At 51.8% G+C, this 17,564-nt stretch overlaps 1 protein-coding gene across 1 annotated transcript; it reads right to left on the bottom strand.

Annotated features, from left to right (window-relative positions):
• Positions 1-114: 114 nt before the first annotated feature.
• Positions 115-16,004, bottom strand: STRC (stereocilin). The gene is made up of 29 exons (XM_025884388.2): positions 15,959-16,004; positions 14,673-15,479; positions 14,558-14,582; positions 12,560-13,814; positions 11,503-11,565; positions 11,314-11,424; positions 10,979-11,145; positions 10,595-10,781; positions 10,341-10,456; positions 9,944-10,076; positions 9,404-9,586; positions 9,067-9,105; positions 8,735-8,902; positions 8,497-8,562; positions 7,921-8,046; positions 7,545-7,603; positions 6,625-6,748; positions 6,400-6,512; positions 4,716-4,851; positions 4,114-4,310; positions 3,824-3,914; positions 3,455-3,611; positions 2,642-2,811; positions 1,893-2,048; positions 1,370-1,512; positions 1,033-1,181; positions 688-785; positions 445-592; positions 115-261 (listed from the first exon to the last, which is right to left on the bottom strand). Exons 1-29 carry the CDS (start codon positions 16,002-16,004, stop codon positions 173-175), a joined length of 5,322 nt encoding a protein of 1,773 aa, XP_025740173.1. The 3' UTR covers positions 115-172.
• Positions 16,005-17,564: the final 1,560 nt, after the last annotated feature.

The following is a 17,564-nucleotide window of genomic DNA, read 5'->3' on the forward strand; positions in this document are numbered from 1 at the left end:
AGAAGACTCTAGATATGGCATGCCAGGAACACTGATTCTCAGGTGGGTGGAAAGCATTAGCATTTTACCCATATTCCTCATCGGCTTCCTGAGGATAATTAGAATGCATTTCCATTTGTACTTTATTAAAGTTTCTTTCCCAAGAGCTCTCTCTTTAACTGTAGAGACAGGTTCATAGCAGGTTGCCAAGGAAGCAGATGGTCAATGCCATGGCCCGGGAGGGTTGTGACCAGTCCCGAAGGCCCCAGGCTGTGCTCCGACCTATAATGAGACAGAGAATGGGAGGAATGTTACAACTCTGTTCCCCAGGAATTACTGATAGATGGAAACTATCTGCCTAGACCCCTTTATTCCAGGGATCTCCCTGAGTCAGAGAGCACCAAGTTCAGGGTCAGATTCTGGGTCAGGAGTTGGCGGGTCAGGCTGTGCAGTTGGGGAACTCACCCTGCTGTTCTGGGCTCTCCTTCCCCTCATGCTGGGCCCATGCCACAGCTCGTCGCTGCTCAGGACTCAGAAAGGCCATTTGTTCAGGAGTGACAGCCACAGCCTGAACACTTGTGAGACTAGATAGCTGGGAGGGGCTGAACACCACCTGGGGGCGGGGACAGGAATCAGTGCATCCATTGTAGCCCCCGTTGGGCCCTGGCTCTTCGTGGTCACCCCACGCCCCAGCCCATCAATACTTACAGCAAATTTAGGAGCAGGGATGACAGAAATAGCAAGAGGGGTAAGGCCCTGGATCTGTTTCTGCAGCAGTGCTGAAAGAGCCAGGTCTGGGATCCCCGCTGTCGAAGCAAGTGGGATGGGCATCCAAATGTTGTCTTCTACTGGCCTTCCCCCTTCTCTTCAAACCTATAGACCTTCTCCAACCTCTCCCAAAGTACCCCACCATACACCTTTCCCAACACATCTCCAACCTCTTACCTAAATACCTTCTCTGACTCCCACCCTAAGAATTCCAGAGCAGTCTTCCACCATGGTAAGGAAACCAAACCCTGACAGCTATTACCAGCAGTGGTCCAGCCTCCCTACCTGCTATTGTGCCAATTTCGGTGAAGATCTCCGGCCCCCAGTTACTGATGGGGCCAAAACCGCCAGGCCGCACAAGGAGCTGGGCCAGAACTTCCAGTTGCTCCTCAGAACACCGGAGATGCAGATTGCCCAGGAAGAGAGCTGCTTGGCTGTGGAAGAGTGGGGTGGAAGGGAGGAAGATTCAGCCACAGTGATAGGGCCCATGGTCGGGATGGGAGTATAGATGGCTTCAAGTGAGGTCCCTTACTCCATGGGACCACTCCTTCGTGAGCCTTCCAACCCCAGCGAGCACCTTTACATCAGCGCCACCACCCACACCCTTCCCTCCGCAGGTGACCTGAACTCCCAACTGCTGATATGTTGTAGCTCCTCTGGCCGAAGTCCACAGAGCGTATAACCCAGTGCAGTCAGGTGAAGGAAGTCCAGGTGGCTCACATGCCGGCCACTCTGCCGCAAGAAACTGGAGACCACAACCCGGAGCTGGGATGGGGATGGGGGGCACAGAATAAGGAGAGAAATCATGGGGAATTCATGGAAGAGGAAGTGATCAGGGAAGTGACAAGTGCTACTGGATTACATACTTGTATTATTAAGACCTGAAGATCCAATAGCCGTGGGGAAGGTTGAGAATCCAAAAAAGAGAAGGCCAGGGAAAACAGGCAGGAGGGAGTTTGACCTGTTCGGGGCCTCAAAGTGAATAAATCACAGAGTTCCTAATGCCATGAGTAGGGGGTATATAAAAATAGAAAGAATGGCCAGGCAGGGTGACAGGAAAAAAATTCCTTAGGCTTTAGGTGACCTGGAGGCCTGGACCTGTGGAATGGTTGTTTGGAAGGTAGTAGGAAAAGGGAAGGTGTTACCTGGATGGAGCTCCAGCCATCTATCTGCCCCAGGGTGCTCAGCACTCCCCAGTCCACTAGGATTAGCTCCTGTAGTTCCCGCTCTCCTAGACCTATTAAAAGCCGACCCAGCTGCAGGATCTGCTCAGGACGGAATCCCCGGGGAGGACCCCACAACTAGGAGAAAGAGAAGAACAGTGTGAATGGAAAAGCAATGGTCTAGGAGTCAGAATGCTGGGTCTTAGTCATGCTTCTGACCTTAGCTGTGTAACTGTAGGCAAATCACTTGCCTCTCTGGGTCTTGAGTTTCCTCAACTGTAAGATGAGGATGGTTTAAGGTTCCTCTGACTGAGGTGTTACTGAAAGATGCTAGAGTCTCAGTAGGGAAGATAGCAGACTCTAGTCCATGAGTTCTAAACTTTTATGTGCACCAGACTCACTGGGAATGCCTGTTAAAATGCAGATCCCTAGAGCCCTAAGAAGATTCTTCAGTGAGTCTAGCATGGGACCCTGGCATCAGCATTTTAAAAACCTGCTCCCTGGATAATTTCGATAAAAAGTAAAATTTGGTAACCCCTGCTTTCTTCCCTCTGTCCACTGTACTAGCTTCCTTTCCTCTAATACTCATCCCCTCTGCCTCCCTACTCAGGATCCAAACTCTCTAATTCTTTAATCTCCTGTTTCTCCCACCTCTTACCCAGCTATCCATTCCCTGTGTCCCATAATTGCACCCAACCAGCTTCCTCATGTTGGCCTCTCCATAACCTAACCTGTTTTGCCTTGCCCATTGCTGCCCGTAGTTCTTCAGGCCCAAGTCCTGGGTCTCCTGCAAATAATGCCAGGCAGTCCTCAAAGTCTGAGAGCTCCATCTCTGCAATCTGGGTTGCTGACCAGGCTGCTGGGAATGTCCCCCGTACATCTGCACAATTTGGCACAGGTTCTGAAGGGGTAAGGCAGGCACAGGGGGTCAGTGTAGAACTAAACTATGCCCAGAGAAATATCTATAGAAGGAATGACCCCCTCCAACCTTTGGATAGGGCAGTGTGCACACGATGGACCAAAGGATTACTCTAGTGTGAGAATTATAGGACTCAAAGGATGTTAGAACAAGTAAGTGACTAGAGAGGACAAGCCCCTCATTGTATAAATGGAAGACTGAGGGAGGTTGCCTAGGTATTTAATGGCAAGGTGTAGATCAGAACCCAGGTCTCTGGGCCCACAGGGTCTCCCTCCTACATCCTAAGCATCTTCCCAGCAGACAGCTCTATATTCTAACATAGAGCCAAGCCTAGAAGCTGGGTCACTGTTAACAGGGATAAGAGAATAGAAAAAGGGAAGTCCTGGGCTAAAAATGCAATGGATTCTAAATTTCTAGGGCAATAGAACCCTAGAACTAGAAAAGACCTTGTAGATCATTCCTCTAACCACTTTGGTTTATAGATTAGAAAACCCAAGCCCAGAGAACAGAAAGTGTGTAAATCTACTTAAAGGGCACAGCATCCCTAGAGCCTAAATTTATGACTACATTGCTGGATATTCCGTCCTATACACCCCAATAGACATGAATATTTGGGTAGTTTCACCTGGGAGATCTTCTGCAGTAGGCCGTACAATCCCAGCTACCAAGGCTGCTTTCTTGGGAGCAAGCTGTGGCCTCCCACATAGCTGTCCAACTCTGCTCTGCTCCCAGCTCTGCTGTTTCTCTAGGAGCCGCTCCAGGGTCTCTGGGCCCAAGGCTTCCTGTGTGAAAAGGTAGATGGAGGGTGCAGAGACCTAGGAAGGTCAGGGCCAGCTGCTGCAGCTGTAATTCCAAAGTCCTGTCTCTTTTTAGCAGTTTCCCCCAGATTCAGGTTTCACATCCCTTGCCCTCAGCCTCCTTGGCCTTAGCTCCCCAGAACCAGCTCACCAGTCCCCTCTCTGCTCTTCCTCCCTCCCTTGTTCCTTCACCTCACCCTGGGGATCAAGGAAATAGCTTCAGTAGACAGAGTGAGTACTAGGCGTCCAGCTTGTTCTACTTCACCCTGGCTCCACAACTCCGGCTTCCTGGGGGACAGGAAGAAGATCAGGGGCTGGGATGCTGAGAGAACTGTGAGGGAGAGGAAGGGGAAAAGAGGACATGCAAGGACTGGGGACTCAGGGCTCCAAGGAACCTTGAGTATATTGAGTGAGCTGCCACTGATGATAGTGGTTAAGAGGGTGGGTGTAGGATGAGTTAGAATTGGAAGTTCCCGAAGTTTCATACCCAAGAACAGGCTCCTGCAACAGGAGCCATCCCAGCTCTGTGGCAAATGGCTCTCCTAGGCAGAAGCCCTGCAGCTGATTGAGATGGGCCAGCAGGATCGGTAGGGGGATCCGTCGTGTACTCTCCATCCCCAGGAATCCAACCAAGGGGCCCAGTGTCTCCAGCACTTCCCTTGAGACTGTTGTCTCCTTTGGAGCCTGAAGAGGGGCATCAGGCCTTGGGACAATGCATCTCTGACTCAGAGGACCAGACTCTTTGATCAAGACCCCAAAACCTTTGATTTTTCTCTCCATCCAGCTCCCAATGGCAAAACAATGGCAGTGTTTACTTTCTTAAATAAGGAGCCCAGGTAGGAGGAGGCTGAAAGGCTAGGAGATGGAATCCAAGGGATTTTTGGGACTCCCATGAATGTGGACAAGAAATAGGAAGCAGGTTCTCAAGGAATGGAACCTAGAGGTAGATCTAGGGGCTAGGGTCTTGTGGACAAGAACCTTTTGTTTGACATCAAAAGTGTGGGGCTGGGCCTAGAAGACAGAGAGCATTGTCTGAGAGGTGAATATTATCCAGGCAGCAGTTCTGAGTCTGGTAGGTTGGACTCTTACCAAGTTTTGTAGTGCCCTCTCTGCCAGGGCTACCCGGTGGAGGGGGGTCAGTGTCTGCAGTTGCTCTGGAGCTCCTCGTACCAGCTCCACCACCAACATAATAGAGTCATTGGACAGTCTATCCATCAACTGGACCCTACAGCAGTTTGACAACAGGGGCCCTCAGAAATGAGCCCTGTTGAAATGGGACCACAGATTGCCACATTGCCCAGACAAAAGAGGTAACATCAGACCAAACCTTACGGCCCTGGACAGGATCTGATATCAAATTGCCCTACATGCAATTCCCATCATAGTGTTTAAAGGGAGAGAACAAAAGGAATGACATATTTCTAGTCTTCCTGAGAAGAAATGACCAATGATCCTACCATCTGATGGAACCCAAACCCCAAATATTAAATATCATTAAAACTCCCCCCTCATATAGATTAGGAAACAGGCTCCCAGAGGTGGTGGGATCTTACTCCCAATTCCTCTCTTCCACAATGCCACCCTTCCTCTACTTGTTGTGAGGAGGTCCTCTCTCATTTGCATAGTGCTACACAGTTTACCAAGTTCTTTTGGATGTTCTCTCATTTGATCCTTATGACAAGATCTTGAGGTAAGACAGGTGTTTTTCTTTCACAGATGAGGAACTCAGGTCTTCCAACTCATGGTCTAGGATCTTTCACCCTAGGTCCTTGGAATTCTAAATTATCTCCAAGGACCAATAAATTTAAACAGATTTGAATGTTTTTTTTTTTTTAGGCCCTCTTGCCCCCAAATCAGAAGTGATAGTCTATACTCTGTCTAGTGTTGCCAATTCTGGAACTGGAACTAGGCCATGTAGCACAAAGGCCAAAATCTGTGGAAAGGCCTATAAAAATGAAGGACGGAGTCAACTGCTTTTATCGTCACCTCATCCCTAGGAAGACTAACACCTTTTTCTACCCTGACTTACAGTTCAGATGGCAATGGGGTAGGGATGGGGGTAAAATGGAAAAAGAAGCGTATGAGAGATACTCATAAACTCCTAGAGTCTGTGTTAGGAGGACTCAGGTTCATGAGTTTTCTCTCCTCACAACCCTTACCCATACTGGAATGTGCTCTACAACATTCTTGCTATGGGACCATCCAGCCTAGGCTTGAATAGCTCTTGAAAGTTGAAGTCAGGAATTCACCACCTCAATTTTCCTTATATTTTGCAAGAATCTGATTTTTATTCCCTCATCCTTGTGATGCCCAATAGGGCCCTTCAGAAACATGCCAATCTATTTTCTATTTGGTAGCCCTTGGGGTATTTGAAGGCATTTATCATGCATGTTTCGTACATGTTCTCTTTCTGTACTCTACTGAACACACTGACAACATGGTTGCTTAAGCAGACTACAGTCCTCTAGGGCAGAATTGGACCATTGCCTCCCTCAGTTCAGATATTCTATCTCTATTAATGTGACCTATTATATTATGATTGCTTGGCAGGCCACATCATAGTGTTGCCCACCCTCAGCTGTCCCATGTTGGGGCCATGTTCTGGGAGCCAGTCAATACATAGAGCAACTTTGAATAGAATCCTCCACTTTGGGCTATAACTGATGTTAGGGAACCATCAGAAAGAAAACCACCACCTTAAGGGCACTTCCTAAGGGCAGATCTTCTACCCCAAGTTGAAATTCCTAAGAAGCCAGTATCTCTAGTTACTTACGGTAAATCCAGGAGTAGCTTGGTGTCTAGCCCACTCAGTTCTGGCCCCAGGGTTGCCAACTCTGGCTCAGGCATGGTCATTCTCCGCTGTAGCTCTGCCCAGATACAGGCTCTCTGTAGGACAGGGTGGAGGAACGGGTCAGGACAGAGTTGAGCATGGGGGCTGGATTCTGTATCCAGGGTCCCTGCCTCCCTGCCCCAACAAATGCCTAAGCACCCCTCTCACCAGGCTCCCTCGAATCCCGGTGGGCAGCTGATAGATCATATGCACTACTTCAAGGAAGTCTGCCATCGAGTTGATCTGCTGCAGAAACTCACATGACATGCCCCCTGCCAGGGTGCCCAGAGCCCTGTAGGCGTGTGAGTGGATAGATGCTCATTCAACACATGCCATGGTCTGTCTGCTCCTTGTATCAACACTCTCGACACAAGTACAGATGTTCATTTATGGTAGCTTATAGTTTGAGAAATGTTTTTCCATAGATATTTTCATTGGCTCCCCACATCATCACTATTTATCAGAGAGGAAAATAAACATTCACAGAGGTCAAGAGACGTTCCCAACATCATTCTATTACAAACATGGTAACCTGAGCCAACAGCTATGTCTTTAGATTCTGAAGTCCATGATTCTTTTACTGTGGGTAGAGGTTAGGTGATACTTGCTTATTCCTGTTTATTGCTGCTTGGCCAGTGGTTCTGATTAACGAACTGGATCAAACTAACAACAGCAAATGTGTATTGGGAGCTTGCACGGGGCCAGGCACTATATTAAGTACCTTATATGCCTTATCTCATTTAATCCTCACAACCACATCCCATGAGGTAGGTACTATTTTAATTCTCATTCTATAGAAGAAAAAACTGAAGCTTGAGAGGTTAAATAACTTGCCCAAGATCACAAATACGTGTCAGGGACGGGATCTGACCCCAGGTTTTCTGAATCCCTTAAACTAATAAGGATAGTTGTGGTCCTGTAGGAGGGCAAGGGAGGGAAGGGAGGAGGAGCCAAGAGAAGCCCACAGGCTGGGACAATGCATCCTTCGTCCCCACATCTCCCATTGCATATCACATCGTGCCAGGCACATGATAAGTGCTCAAAAAATGTTAGTCAAATTAAACTCACTGCCAACGCAAGTTACTCACTGCAGATTCCTGAGTGTCAGGTTGGTGGGCACCTGCATCTTCTTCCAGAGAAACTGTGCCTACAAGAGGAAAAAGAGGAGCAGCGCCCCAGCAGAGGTATTTGCCTAAGAACTCAAGATGTCTTGGATTCAGTCCTGCTTCCCCACCCTGTGGGTCCCACCAACCTCCTACTCTCCCAAATGCACATTCCTCCGAGAGAGAGAGATAGAGAGAGAGAGAGCGAGCAAGAGAGAGAGGAATGGGACATTAGGGAGGATGGAGAAGGAAAGAGTAAAGCAAGTATAAAGGATGTTCGGGATAACGTGCCCAATCCAGGGCTGATGGGTAAAAATCGTGGAATGTAGAGGGTAGTTGTGGGGTAAGTGGGGAGAACTACCTGCTGCTCGGACCAGGGCAGCTCACGGTAGCGCCTTCGGTGAGCCAGAAGAGCTGTGGAGTCCAGCTGCAGCAGCTTTAGCGGGAGCAGGGGAAGCAGGCAGTCCGGCCAGGTGGTGGGGCGGGGCTGCTGCTGGGGATGTGTGTGGCAGTGCAGTGGTAGGGAAGCAGGGAGCCACGGGGCAGGAAGGGGCCAAAGCTAGGATGAGGACGGATGGCCTGCGCCACCAGAGCAGTGCACGCCGGGGAGCCCTCACATCCAAGGTGGCTGCGGGCAAGACTTGCTGCCATTTAGGCACCTGGTGGACTAAAGTCCTCTCTGAGCTTTGCTCTTTTTATCTGAAAGCAGGGTGGCTGGCTTGGAAGAGTTCTCAGACCCTTCTGGCTTTGACATGCTAGGCCATTGTGGATCACGCTGCCCTGTCTCTGGACCTGGGGAGGGCTGCTAATGTCTTGGTGGGCACAGAGCCAGCCTGGACTCTCAGGACCACTGAGGGCGAGCGTGGGAGGCAGCACCAGCCACATGAAACTGCCCTGGGACATGGAGAGGAGTTTAGTTGGGAGATGCCACACATACCTGACCAGGGATACACACAGCTGCACTGGCACCTGTCGCACCTACGCTTTTAACTCCATCTTTCGCCTGCATGAGAATTAGCAGTGTGTGTGTGTGTGTGTGTGTGTGTGTGTGTGTGTGTGTGTGTGTAAGGAAGTGGGGAGGTGTGGGAGGCCTTCCCTGGCCACAGGGAAGATGCCCTCCTCCTTCCCCAGAGCCCATATCCCTGAGTGTCTCATCCTCCCTGCCACTCTCATACCCGAAAGGTCTGCAACAACGCTGCGGTCTGGCAGGCTGAGAGGCGTGATAATTCGGGGGCCAGGCAGGAGCAGGCCCCCACCAGAACTCGCCTAGGGATGGCCTGGAGTGTCTGGGAGCTGAGGCCTGGGAGCAGAGGGTGCAAGGAGCAGAGTTCCTCCAGGGACAGCTGGGGAGCAAGAGAGACAAGAGTCCTGAAGAAGAGAGGCAGGGCGGTGCGGAGGACAACAATCACAGTACAGCACGCTTAGAGGGAAGAAAGGGGCAGTGGCGGGAGCCAGCGAAAGGGGGACAGGGACCTCTGGGGGATGTTGAGAAGTTGCTGCTACTCACATCGTGCCTGGGGAGGAGCCGTCCAAGCAGTAAAACAGCCTAAGGTGGGATGGGACAGGAAACACCAGCTCTCAGGTCCTGGCAGCCAGGTTTGAAACAAATCCCTAGGGCTACCCTCCAAAACTTCCCGCTCCCTCTCTACCACCCCCACTGACGAACCTGGCTCCAGGCTCTTCTTGATCTGAGGAAGGGGGATGAGGGAGTCTTCCTTGGGACAGAGAAAAGGGAGGAGGCTCCAGAGGAGCTGATGGTATCCCTGAATATAAGTGTTTTGACTGGGGTTCCCCGGGTGGGGGGGGATGGGGAGGGTGGATGCCAGAGAGTGAGACAGGCCCACCTGGGCGGGTGTGACACTGGTTCCCTGCAGGGCAGGAAGCATGGCTCTAAGCTGGGGCTCTGACAGCTCCTGTAGGAAGCGGAGGCCCAGCTGAGGGAAGAGAGGGGCCCAGATTCGCAGCTCTCGGGGGCTCAGCACGGCTCCTCCAGAGGAGCGCAACACTCCCAGAAGTTCATATGCCACCTGTAACCAAAGAAGGTTTGGGACTGGAGAGAAAAGACAAGTGAACCTTAAACTTCCTGTCCAATCCCACCTTTGGATTTCCCAGGCCCCGGGCTAGGGCTTAGAACCAGGGATGGGACAGGAACAGAACGGGTGTAAGATGTCAAAGGGTATGTTTGTGGTGCCACAGACCAAATGGCATAGGTCAGGAAGAGGTGGTAACAGATAAGAATGACCATGGAAAAAGGAACAGAGGTGGCAGGGGTCAGGGGAGGGATGGCACCGTTGTGCTCAAGCTTGGTTGAGATGACCGGGCAAGTCCTCCATGCTGACCCAAGGAACGCCTAGAGTCTTGTAGGCCTGTGCCAAGGGGCTCACCCGTCCTTGGGGGCTGAGGGTCCCGTTGGCCGCACATTCCAGCAGCCCCCGTTCTACCGGCCCCATTGGGTCACTCAAGGGTACCAGGCTCTGCAGCTCCTCAGGGCTCAGGAAACAGGCGAGGGACCCCAGCCTGAGAAGGGCACGAAGCTGGCCTTCATGTGGTCATGGAAGCTGGCACTAAGGTGGGGACCACGTAGGTACATAGAGTAGCCACTCTGACCACTAAACCAGGAAATATGGGTGCCATAGATAGGCCTCTGTCCTCGAGTCCGATACTGCCTGGGGCCACTGCCTACTTTCTTGCCCCTTCCTTCCTAGGACCCCAACCCACCATGGCAGCTGTCCTCACCTCTCTCCCAATGTGGCCTTGATCACTGATCCCACAACCACTCACCTGCGTACCTGCTCCTCTCCGTCCTGGACACTCTGGTTCACCAGGCTGCGTAGCACATGTCGGGCGTGCCCTGGCCCAAGACCTGCGGCTGGCCAGCTATCCTCCAGGGCCTGGATCTGAGATGAGGCAGGTCAGCTTTGTGGTGGGGTCACTGTGGGACACTTGTGGGGAGGAGCTCACCAGGAGACATGCTACCGACTCCTGTCCCACCTAGCAGAAGATGGGCTAGTCAAGTTAAGAGGATCACATCCTACCTGGTGAGGGCTGAGCTGCAGAAAGTTTTCCAGAGGGAGGTGGGGGAGCAGGGGCAACACTGCCCACAGTAGCTCCTGGGACCAGGCAGGCACTTCCCCGAAAAGCTCAGGGGCCAGCAGGCGCTTTGCAAGAGCCTCCTTCTGTTCAGGTCTCATTCCTGGGCTGTAATCCCGAATGGCAGCCAGGCTGGGGAGAGTAATGGGTCTCAACCCCTGGCTCTGTTCCAAACAGTTGTCCCCTGGCTCTCTGCAGCCCCTACTGTCGTGGGCAAGAAGGAGACTCTCCCTAATTTTAACAGAGAGGATCTCAGGAAGGGGCTGAGCTAGGCTGGTGGGGTCAGCCTGACCCTGACAGGATCAGGAGGAGTGGTGTAGGGTCCTTACACACTGTCGTTGGCCAACAGGGATGGTGGGAAGCGCATCAGGTCAGAGACAGCCAAGAAGGGGATGAGCGGTGACAGGTCAATGAAGAGCTGGGAGGTGAGGCGCGGGTACCGCTGGAGCAGCAAGGCAGTCAGGCGACCCAGGGCCTGCTCCTCAGATGGTGGTACCTGCGGGGGGCACAGGAATAGATGCTGGCTCTGGAAATGCTCAGTATCCTTGCTGTCTCCTCTCAAGTTCCTCCTTCCACTGGGCAAGCCCTCTGCACACCCGGTTCCAGGTGCTCTTGATTCCTAGATTTCTCCCTCCACCCTGGTTCCCCCTCTCTCAATGCCCACCTGCAGCTGGGCCCAGGAACGGTGCATGAGCGTCAGGAAGCCCTGAGCAGCCTCCCTCTCTGCTGAAAGCACCAGCTTCTGGAGATTTTCTGGTGGCATGTGCAGGTATGCCTAGGAGTGGGAAGTTCTTGTGGACATGGCCTCACTGGGTTATGACCCAGCCCACCCATGGGCTCCTCCATCTGTTACCTGCACTAGAATCTGCAGGGCCCAAACACTCTTCTCCCTCTGGAGCAGATCCCATAGCACAGGCTGGTGGGGAGACAGACAAGATGCCAAGAGCTATCTTCTCTGTCCCTCCTGAAGCTTCCCCAGGTGCTCCAACTCTACTTGCTAGGATGCTTGTCCTTCATCTGAAGCTATATGTGTGTCTCCTCAGATATTAAACTCCTTTAGGCCAGGGATGATGTCTCTAACTTTTCCTGTATCTTTTTCCATGCCAGGTTCGTTGCTGGATCAATAAATAAATACTTGGAGATCTGAACCAAATTACTATGAATCTGTCTAAAAGCATTTCATTGGATGCAGGGCTTGAGAATGGCAGGCCCTAACACGGAGGAAGGAACCTTTACATACCCTACAGAACCTAGCAAAGTGCCTTATATATAACAGGGAACCGATGAATTAATTATGGTATTTATATATTCTAGCCCCTTCACTCTACAGAGAAGAAACAGAAGCCCAGAAAACCTAAATTAAATTATTTGCCTAACACCACACTAATTTGTGACATAGTTGAACCCAGAACCCAAGGCTTCCGATTTATAGTTGCCCTGATTTTTTCTCATTTCTGCTTTAACTTCCTTTGTTTTGCCAGCCTCCAATTCTCGCTCTCTAGGGACAGAATTAGAGCCCTCCAACTTGATCCCTTTCCTTTCCGGAGCAGAAAGGGGGAGAGTCAAAGAGTCAGAATAATGAGATACCATTTATTGCATGTTTATGTATCCTGCTATCCACATAAGCCCACAGCATGTCTTATCTTAGGTAATCCTTACAGCTACCCTAAAAAAAAAATTGGCATGATCATTCTCCCCCATTTATAGATAAAAAAATATTGCCCAGAGAGGTTAAATAACTTGTCCAAGGTTGATCATAGAACTAAGATGTGAACCCAAGCCTGTCTGACTCCAGAGCTATATGCTTCAATCACTGTAGTATACTATACTCTTATCCTCTTGGTATTAGAGAAACCATTTGGAGGCCTTTCCCTCTGTTCCAGGGGCTTTCACCTTGGCAGATCACTCACGCTGAAGCAGGCCAGCAGCTCCATCTTGTCTATAACAGAGCTGGGGCTGGCGGTGGCTTCAAAGCCCAGCAGGGTCGGCCGTTCCTCCTGTCCCAGGTACTCTCCGACTGTCCGCAGCACACTGCGCCGGCCCTCTGGGCGGAAGGCATCCCAGAAGGAGCAGTTGTCTGGGAGACTGGAGAGCATCAGGGCCTGTCCCAGCATTCCCTGGGCCTCAGTCCCCCCGGCCCCTGGACCCAGGAGAAAGGTCAGCAGGCGCAGGAGATAATGTAGGCGTGTGGAGTGGGCAATGGCTGGTACAGAGGACTGACAGCGTGGCAACTGGGATAGCATGCCAAGCAAGAAGGGAGCTGGGGCCAGGCACAGTGGGGATGGTCCCAGTGGCGGCAGAGAAGGCAGAAGAGGGCCCAGCAGCCCCTCTAGGAAGCAAGTGTCATTGCCCCCACGACTTATCCTGCACTGGCCTGCAAGCCAAGGCCAGAAGGGCACCAGGGCTTCGTACATGGTGTCATTGGCACAGACCATCATCAGGAAGCTGCCCCCATCTGGGCAGCGCTCCCCACAAGGTCCAATGTGGCAGGGAGGGAAGGCAGTGACATCTGGGGTGGGGCCCTGGCACACATGCTGAACCCAAGCCTGATTGCGGGGGGGCACAGCCTGCAGACCCGCCTCTCCACACAGCTGCTCAGCCCACAGGGTCTCATTCTCCAAGAAGCAGCCCCAGAAGATCTCTGGGGTGAGGGGAACAGGGGGCAGACCTTCAGGACAGCTGGTAGCTGGTGGGAGTAGGCCAGCACAGAGCCGCTTTACCAGGTGGCGGTTGGGACCAGACAGGGCTGAAAAGGAGAGGTTGCTACATATTGCCTCCAGGAACTGATCAGGAAACTGGTCATGGCAAGCCTGTAGCCAGCCTTGGGCACCCGGTGCCCACGAGACTGCATACCACACAGCTGTCTGGCAGATAGCAGCGGTGCTGGGAGGGGGCCGCGGGGTGGTGGGCTTGGCGTGCTGGCAGAGCAGGTGGATGGAGAAGTTGGAAATGCTGTAGGGTGGTGCTGGGCCTGAGTGGTTCTTGCAGAGGGCTTCCACAGAGATGGCTCGCCGTTGGCGAGGGCTGATGTGGGCCGAGGGCTGGGAAGTCCTGGGCAGAGGTACACCCGTGCTCAGGCAGTGGAGGAGGGCAGGGGGTGGGGGTGGCGATCCAGACAGAAAGCCCAGCGCCTGGACATCCCAGGAAAGGTTGTGCCGGATGCCCCTGGGTGTAGAAGGAGGAGCAGACAGCATCTGGTTAGTTTACATTTCCTCCAGTTGAACATTCTGACCTGGCCCAGAGCCCTGCTTGGGGGGTGGCAAGCATAGGCTTTTCCAAAAGGTCCCTGGGAATATAGGTTTTCCTGGTTTAAATACTGGAATGGTGGAAATGGGAGAGAGGTCTGTCCTGCCGAGTCACAGAATCACTCCAGCCCAGTTGGAGTCCCTTCTGTCCACCTGGCTCCCTTCTTTCTCCTTTCTTCGTATGCTTTTAGGTAGCTTAAGTTCAACCCTTGGTTGGCTTCATCAGGAAATCTGCTGAGCAACTGAGTAAGTCTGACTGTGCTCTGGCATTGTTGTACTGAAATAGTAAGGGATGGAGGAATCCAGTCTTGTCTTTTCTTTCCATACCCCATCTTTACTAGGTAACATTTATTAGACACTATGTGCGAGGCACAATTCTAAGTGGCTTACACATACAGCATCAACCCATTCAATCCCTTTCAACAACTCTATTGTGGCTAATATTATCTATATTTTATAAGTAGGGAAACTGAGGCATAGAATGAGAATGTAACCTCCCCAAGGTCACATGGCTAGGTAAGGTAGAGCTGGGACACCAACCCAGACAGTCACACTCCAAAACCCCTAAACCACACCCCTCCCATCAGTTTTCTCCTCCACTCTGGAGGCTGATGACTTCCCAGGTCCAATCAGAACTCCTCTCCTGGTAGGAGAGTTACTTACCATAAAAGCAGCTGCTGAAGGTTGCCTAGGAAGGAAACAGTAAGGAAGAGGACTCCCCCAATCTCACCCCTTCTTTGCCCTGCCACAGCCCAGCCCCAGACCTGGCAGCACTCACCTCCCTGGCACTGCCCATTGCCATCAGGCTCTGGTTGCCCCAGAATGGAAAAGACCTCATCCCGTAGGGAGTCGGTGACACGGAGCAGCCCCTCCTGGAAGGCAGCAGAGAGGGGGGCCCCCACCGTGCGCAGCAGGCCTCCCCAAAGAGCCTCCTCGGAGCCCAGCTCCCCTACTGGGGTGAGCAAACCCAACAGACCCTGCAAAAAGTGCGGGGTTGGCTCTGTCCCATCGAGGCCTGTGGCATTGGCGGGGTCCACACTGGGCTGCACCTGTACCAGTGCCTGCCAGTGTGTGCCCTCTAACAGCAGCCGCAGAGAAGGCAACCAGTCAGCCACCAGGATGCAGTCAGAGGGCCCATCACGAGTACATGGGGGCCGGGTAGGGGCCGGGGGTCCCACAGGAAGCAAGGCTCCTAGCAGCACCTCTACCAGTCCACCCAGCACACCTGCCTGGTGCCCCAGGAAGTCCCGGGGGGTCTGCTCCTGTCCCAGCAGTGCCAGCACATCCCCTAGCAGCCCTAGCATTGGCTCCCAGTCTGGGCTGCCTCTCAGGGTCACTAGGAAGTCGTGGAGCCGGAGAGCAGGGGGCTGGAGGGGTGGGGGCTCCCCCACAGGTCCCTCCCCCATTCTCCCAGGCTCAAAGGAAGAAGAAATGTTGGCCAGGAATGCAGAGAACCGTGAGTGGCTGAGGGACCCCTGGGGAGCCTGGTCCATGGTGGAGAGCAATGACTTCAGGAGGGAGAGACCAGGGTCCAGGGACTGAATCCCAGTAGGGACCAGAGTCACTGTAAAGAGAGAAATAGGAGCTCACTAAAGGGGAAGAGCCTAGAACCCAATTCAGCCTTGCCCTGGAACCCAGCCCTAGCTTGGATCGAAGGAGAGGCAAAGCGGATGGCGAGCCGAGTCCCTTTACTGAATCAGCCTACAGGAAGTCTTGATCTGCTTTCTTACCCCTCACTTTCTCCCTAGCCTTAGTCTCTGCCCATCTTCCCTTATCTGTTATAGAAACCAGTTAATCTCTGTATTCTTTTTCTTCTTAATATTTTATTTATTTATTTGACAGAGAGAGACACAGTGAGAGAGGGAACACAAGCAGGGGGAGTGGGAGAGGGAGAAGCAGGCTTCCTGTGGAGCAGGGAGCCCGATGCGGGGCTCGATCCCAGGACCCTGGGATCATGACCTGAGCTGAAGGCAGATGCCTAACGACTGAACCACCCAGGCACTCCTCTCTGCATTCTTAAGTCTCTTTTTAGCAACCATCCCCTTCATCCTTAGCCCTGCTCACCTGCGCAGGATAGCGGCAGCAGCAGAGGCCAGAGGCTCAGAGCCATGCTTCCAGGTGAGCACCGGGAAGAGGTGAGTTCTGGTTAATCTCACCTTGTGTGGGATAGCCAGCTGAGGGCAGGGCACTGCAGGCAGCCTGAGTTGCCACTGACACTGTAGTGTGGTCTTTCAGGAAACAGTATCTGTAACCTGACAGGTTTGTCACCTGAGCCGCTGAATACCTGATCATTGGGCTTTGGAAAAAGGTGTGCTTCTGAGAGAGGGACTAGTGATAGGGGATCGCAGGGGGCCCTTGGAGGAGCCCAAGGCTAATTTAGCCTCAGTTAAAAGCCAGGATGCAGATAGGAGTGGGCAGACATGGAGGTGGAGACCTGGAAACCAGGGGTGTAATCTGGTCGGGGTGGGGGGTTGCTGCAGAAAAATATAAGAAAACAAAGAGGGTCCAAAGGAGTTAAAAAGCAGTAGGATTTGAAGGATCAAGGAAGAAAGGGGGCCCAGAAAAAGGAGCTGGGCAGCCAGGTATAAACAGAGATTTTTATTTATTTTTATCTCTCTCTACCAAACCAAAGTTTGGTGCAAGGACATAGCATTCCGGAAGAGGAGAGCTGCTATCAATTCAGTACCAAGAACCACAAAATGCTAAGAATGGGGCAGGACTTCAGAGGTTCCATACACCAAACCTCTCATTTTATGGATGTGTGACTAGCTCATTGAGCCTTTCAAATGATTGGGTTTGCCCTCTGGCTCTCTTCCTGTGGCATAGGTGAAAGCCCTGTAGAAAATTCTGAGCTGAGAAAAGCGATAAACCAGAATAAATCACTGTGCAAGGGGGCTACTTCCCACACTCACACATACATGCATGCACACACGCACACATGCTCACACACACACACACACACACACACACACACACACACGAGTACTTCTCATAGATCAGAGAGATCCCATTCAAAATAATTGGGTCTGGTCAAGACGAGAAGTCTTTTCTGTCCTCCATTTATATATCCCCAAAAGGCCTTTACTTGATACCAGCTCTAAATAGTAATTCAACACTGAGGCTCCACTTAAACCATTATTCTGTCCCTCGTTCCTCAGAACCCTCCTCTATTCTATCCCCAAGCCCACACATTCAAATCTATTATTAATGAGCTTCTGCCCTAAAAAGTTCACTTAGGATCGTAGAATTTTAGAACTGGAAGTGACCTGAGGGATCCTGTGGTAAAAACTCATTTTATAAATGAGGAAATCGAGACCCCACCAAAACGGAATGACTTGGCCAGGCCTCCGAAGTTGAGGACAGTGCTAGGATTTTCCAAGGCAAATAAAAAGTCAGGATTAGTGAAATGATCTATTGCACCCCTTTGCTAATATTTTCCCTTTGACCATCAAAGTTACCACATCGAGTCTGGAAAGCAGAGAGGAGAATCAAAGAATATGGCCTGGATTCCCAATAGTTTTCTAGCTCCTGGTTCCAGCCCATCATGCAATCCATTTGAATTTCTGCCCTTGGTTCTGTAACAACCCTCTTATGATAAATTCTCCTTTTTTGCTAATAGCATAGCGGAAAAAATGAGATGGCTTGGGTTCAAATCCTGGCTCCAATGTTT

The sequence above is a fragment of the Callorhinus ursinus genome, unplaced genomic scaffold, assembly GCF_003265705.2.
Source record: "Callorhinus ursinus isolate GAN/ISIS: 27379988/994484 unplaced genomic scaffold, GSC_fseal_2.0 scaffold25, whole genome shotgun sequence".
In the NCBI taxonomy this organism is placed as follows: Eukaryota; Metazoa; Chordata; class Mammalia; order Carnivora; family Otariidae; genus Callorhinus; species Callorhinus ursinus.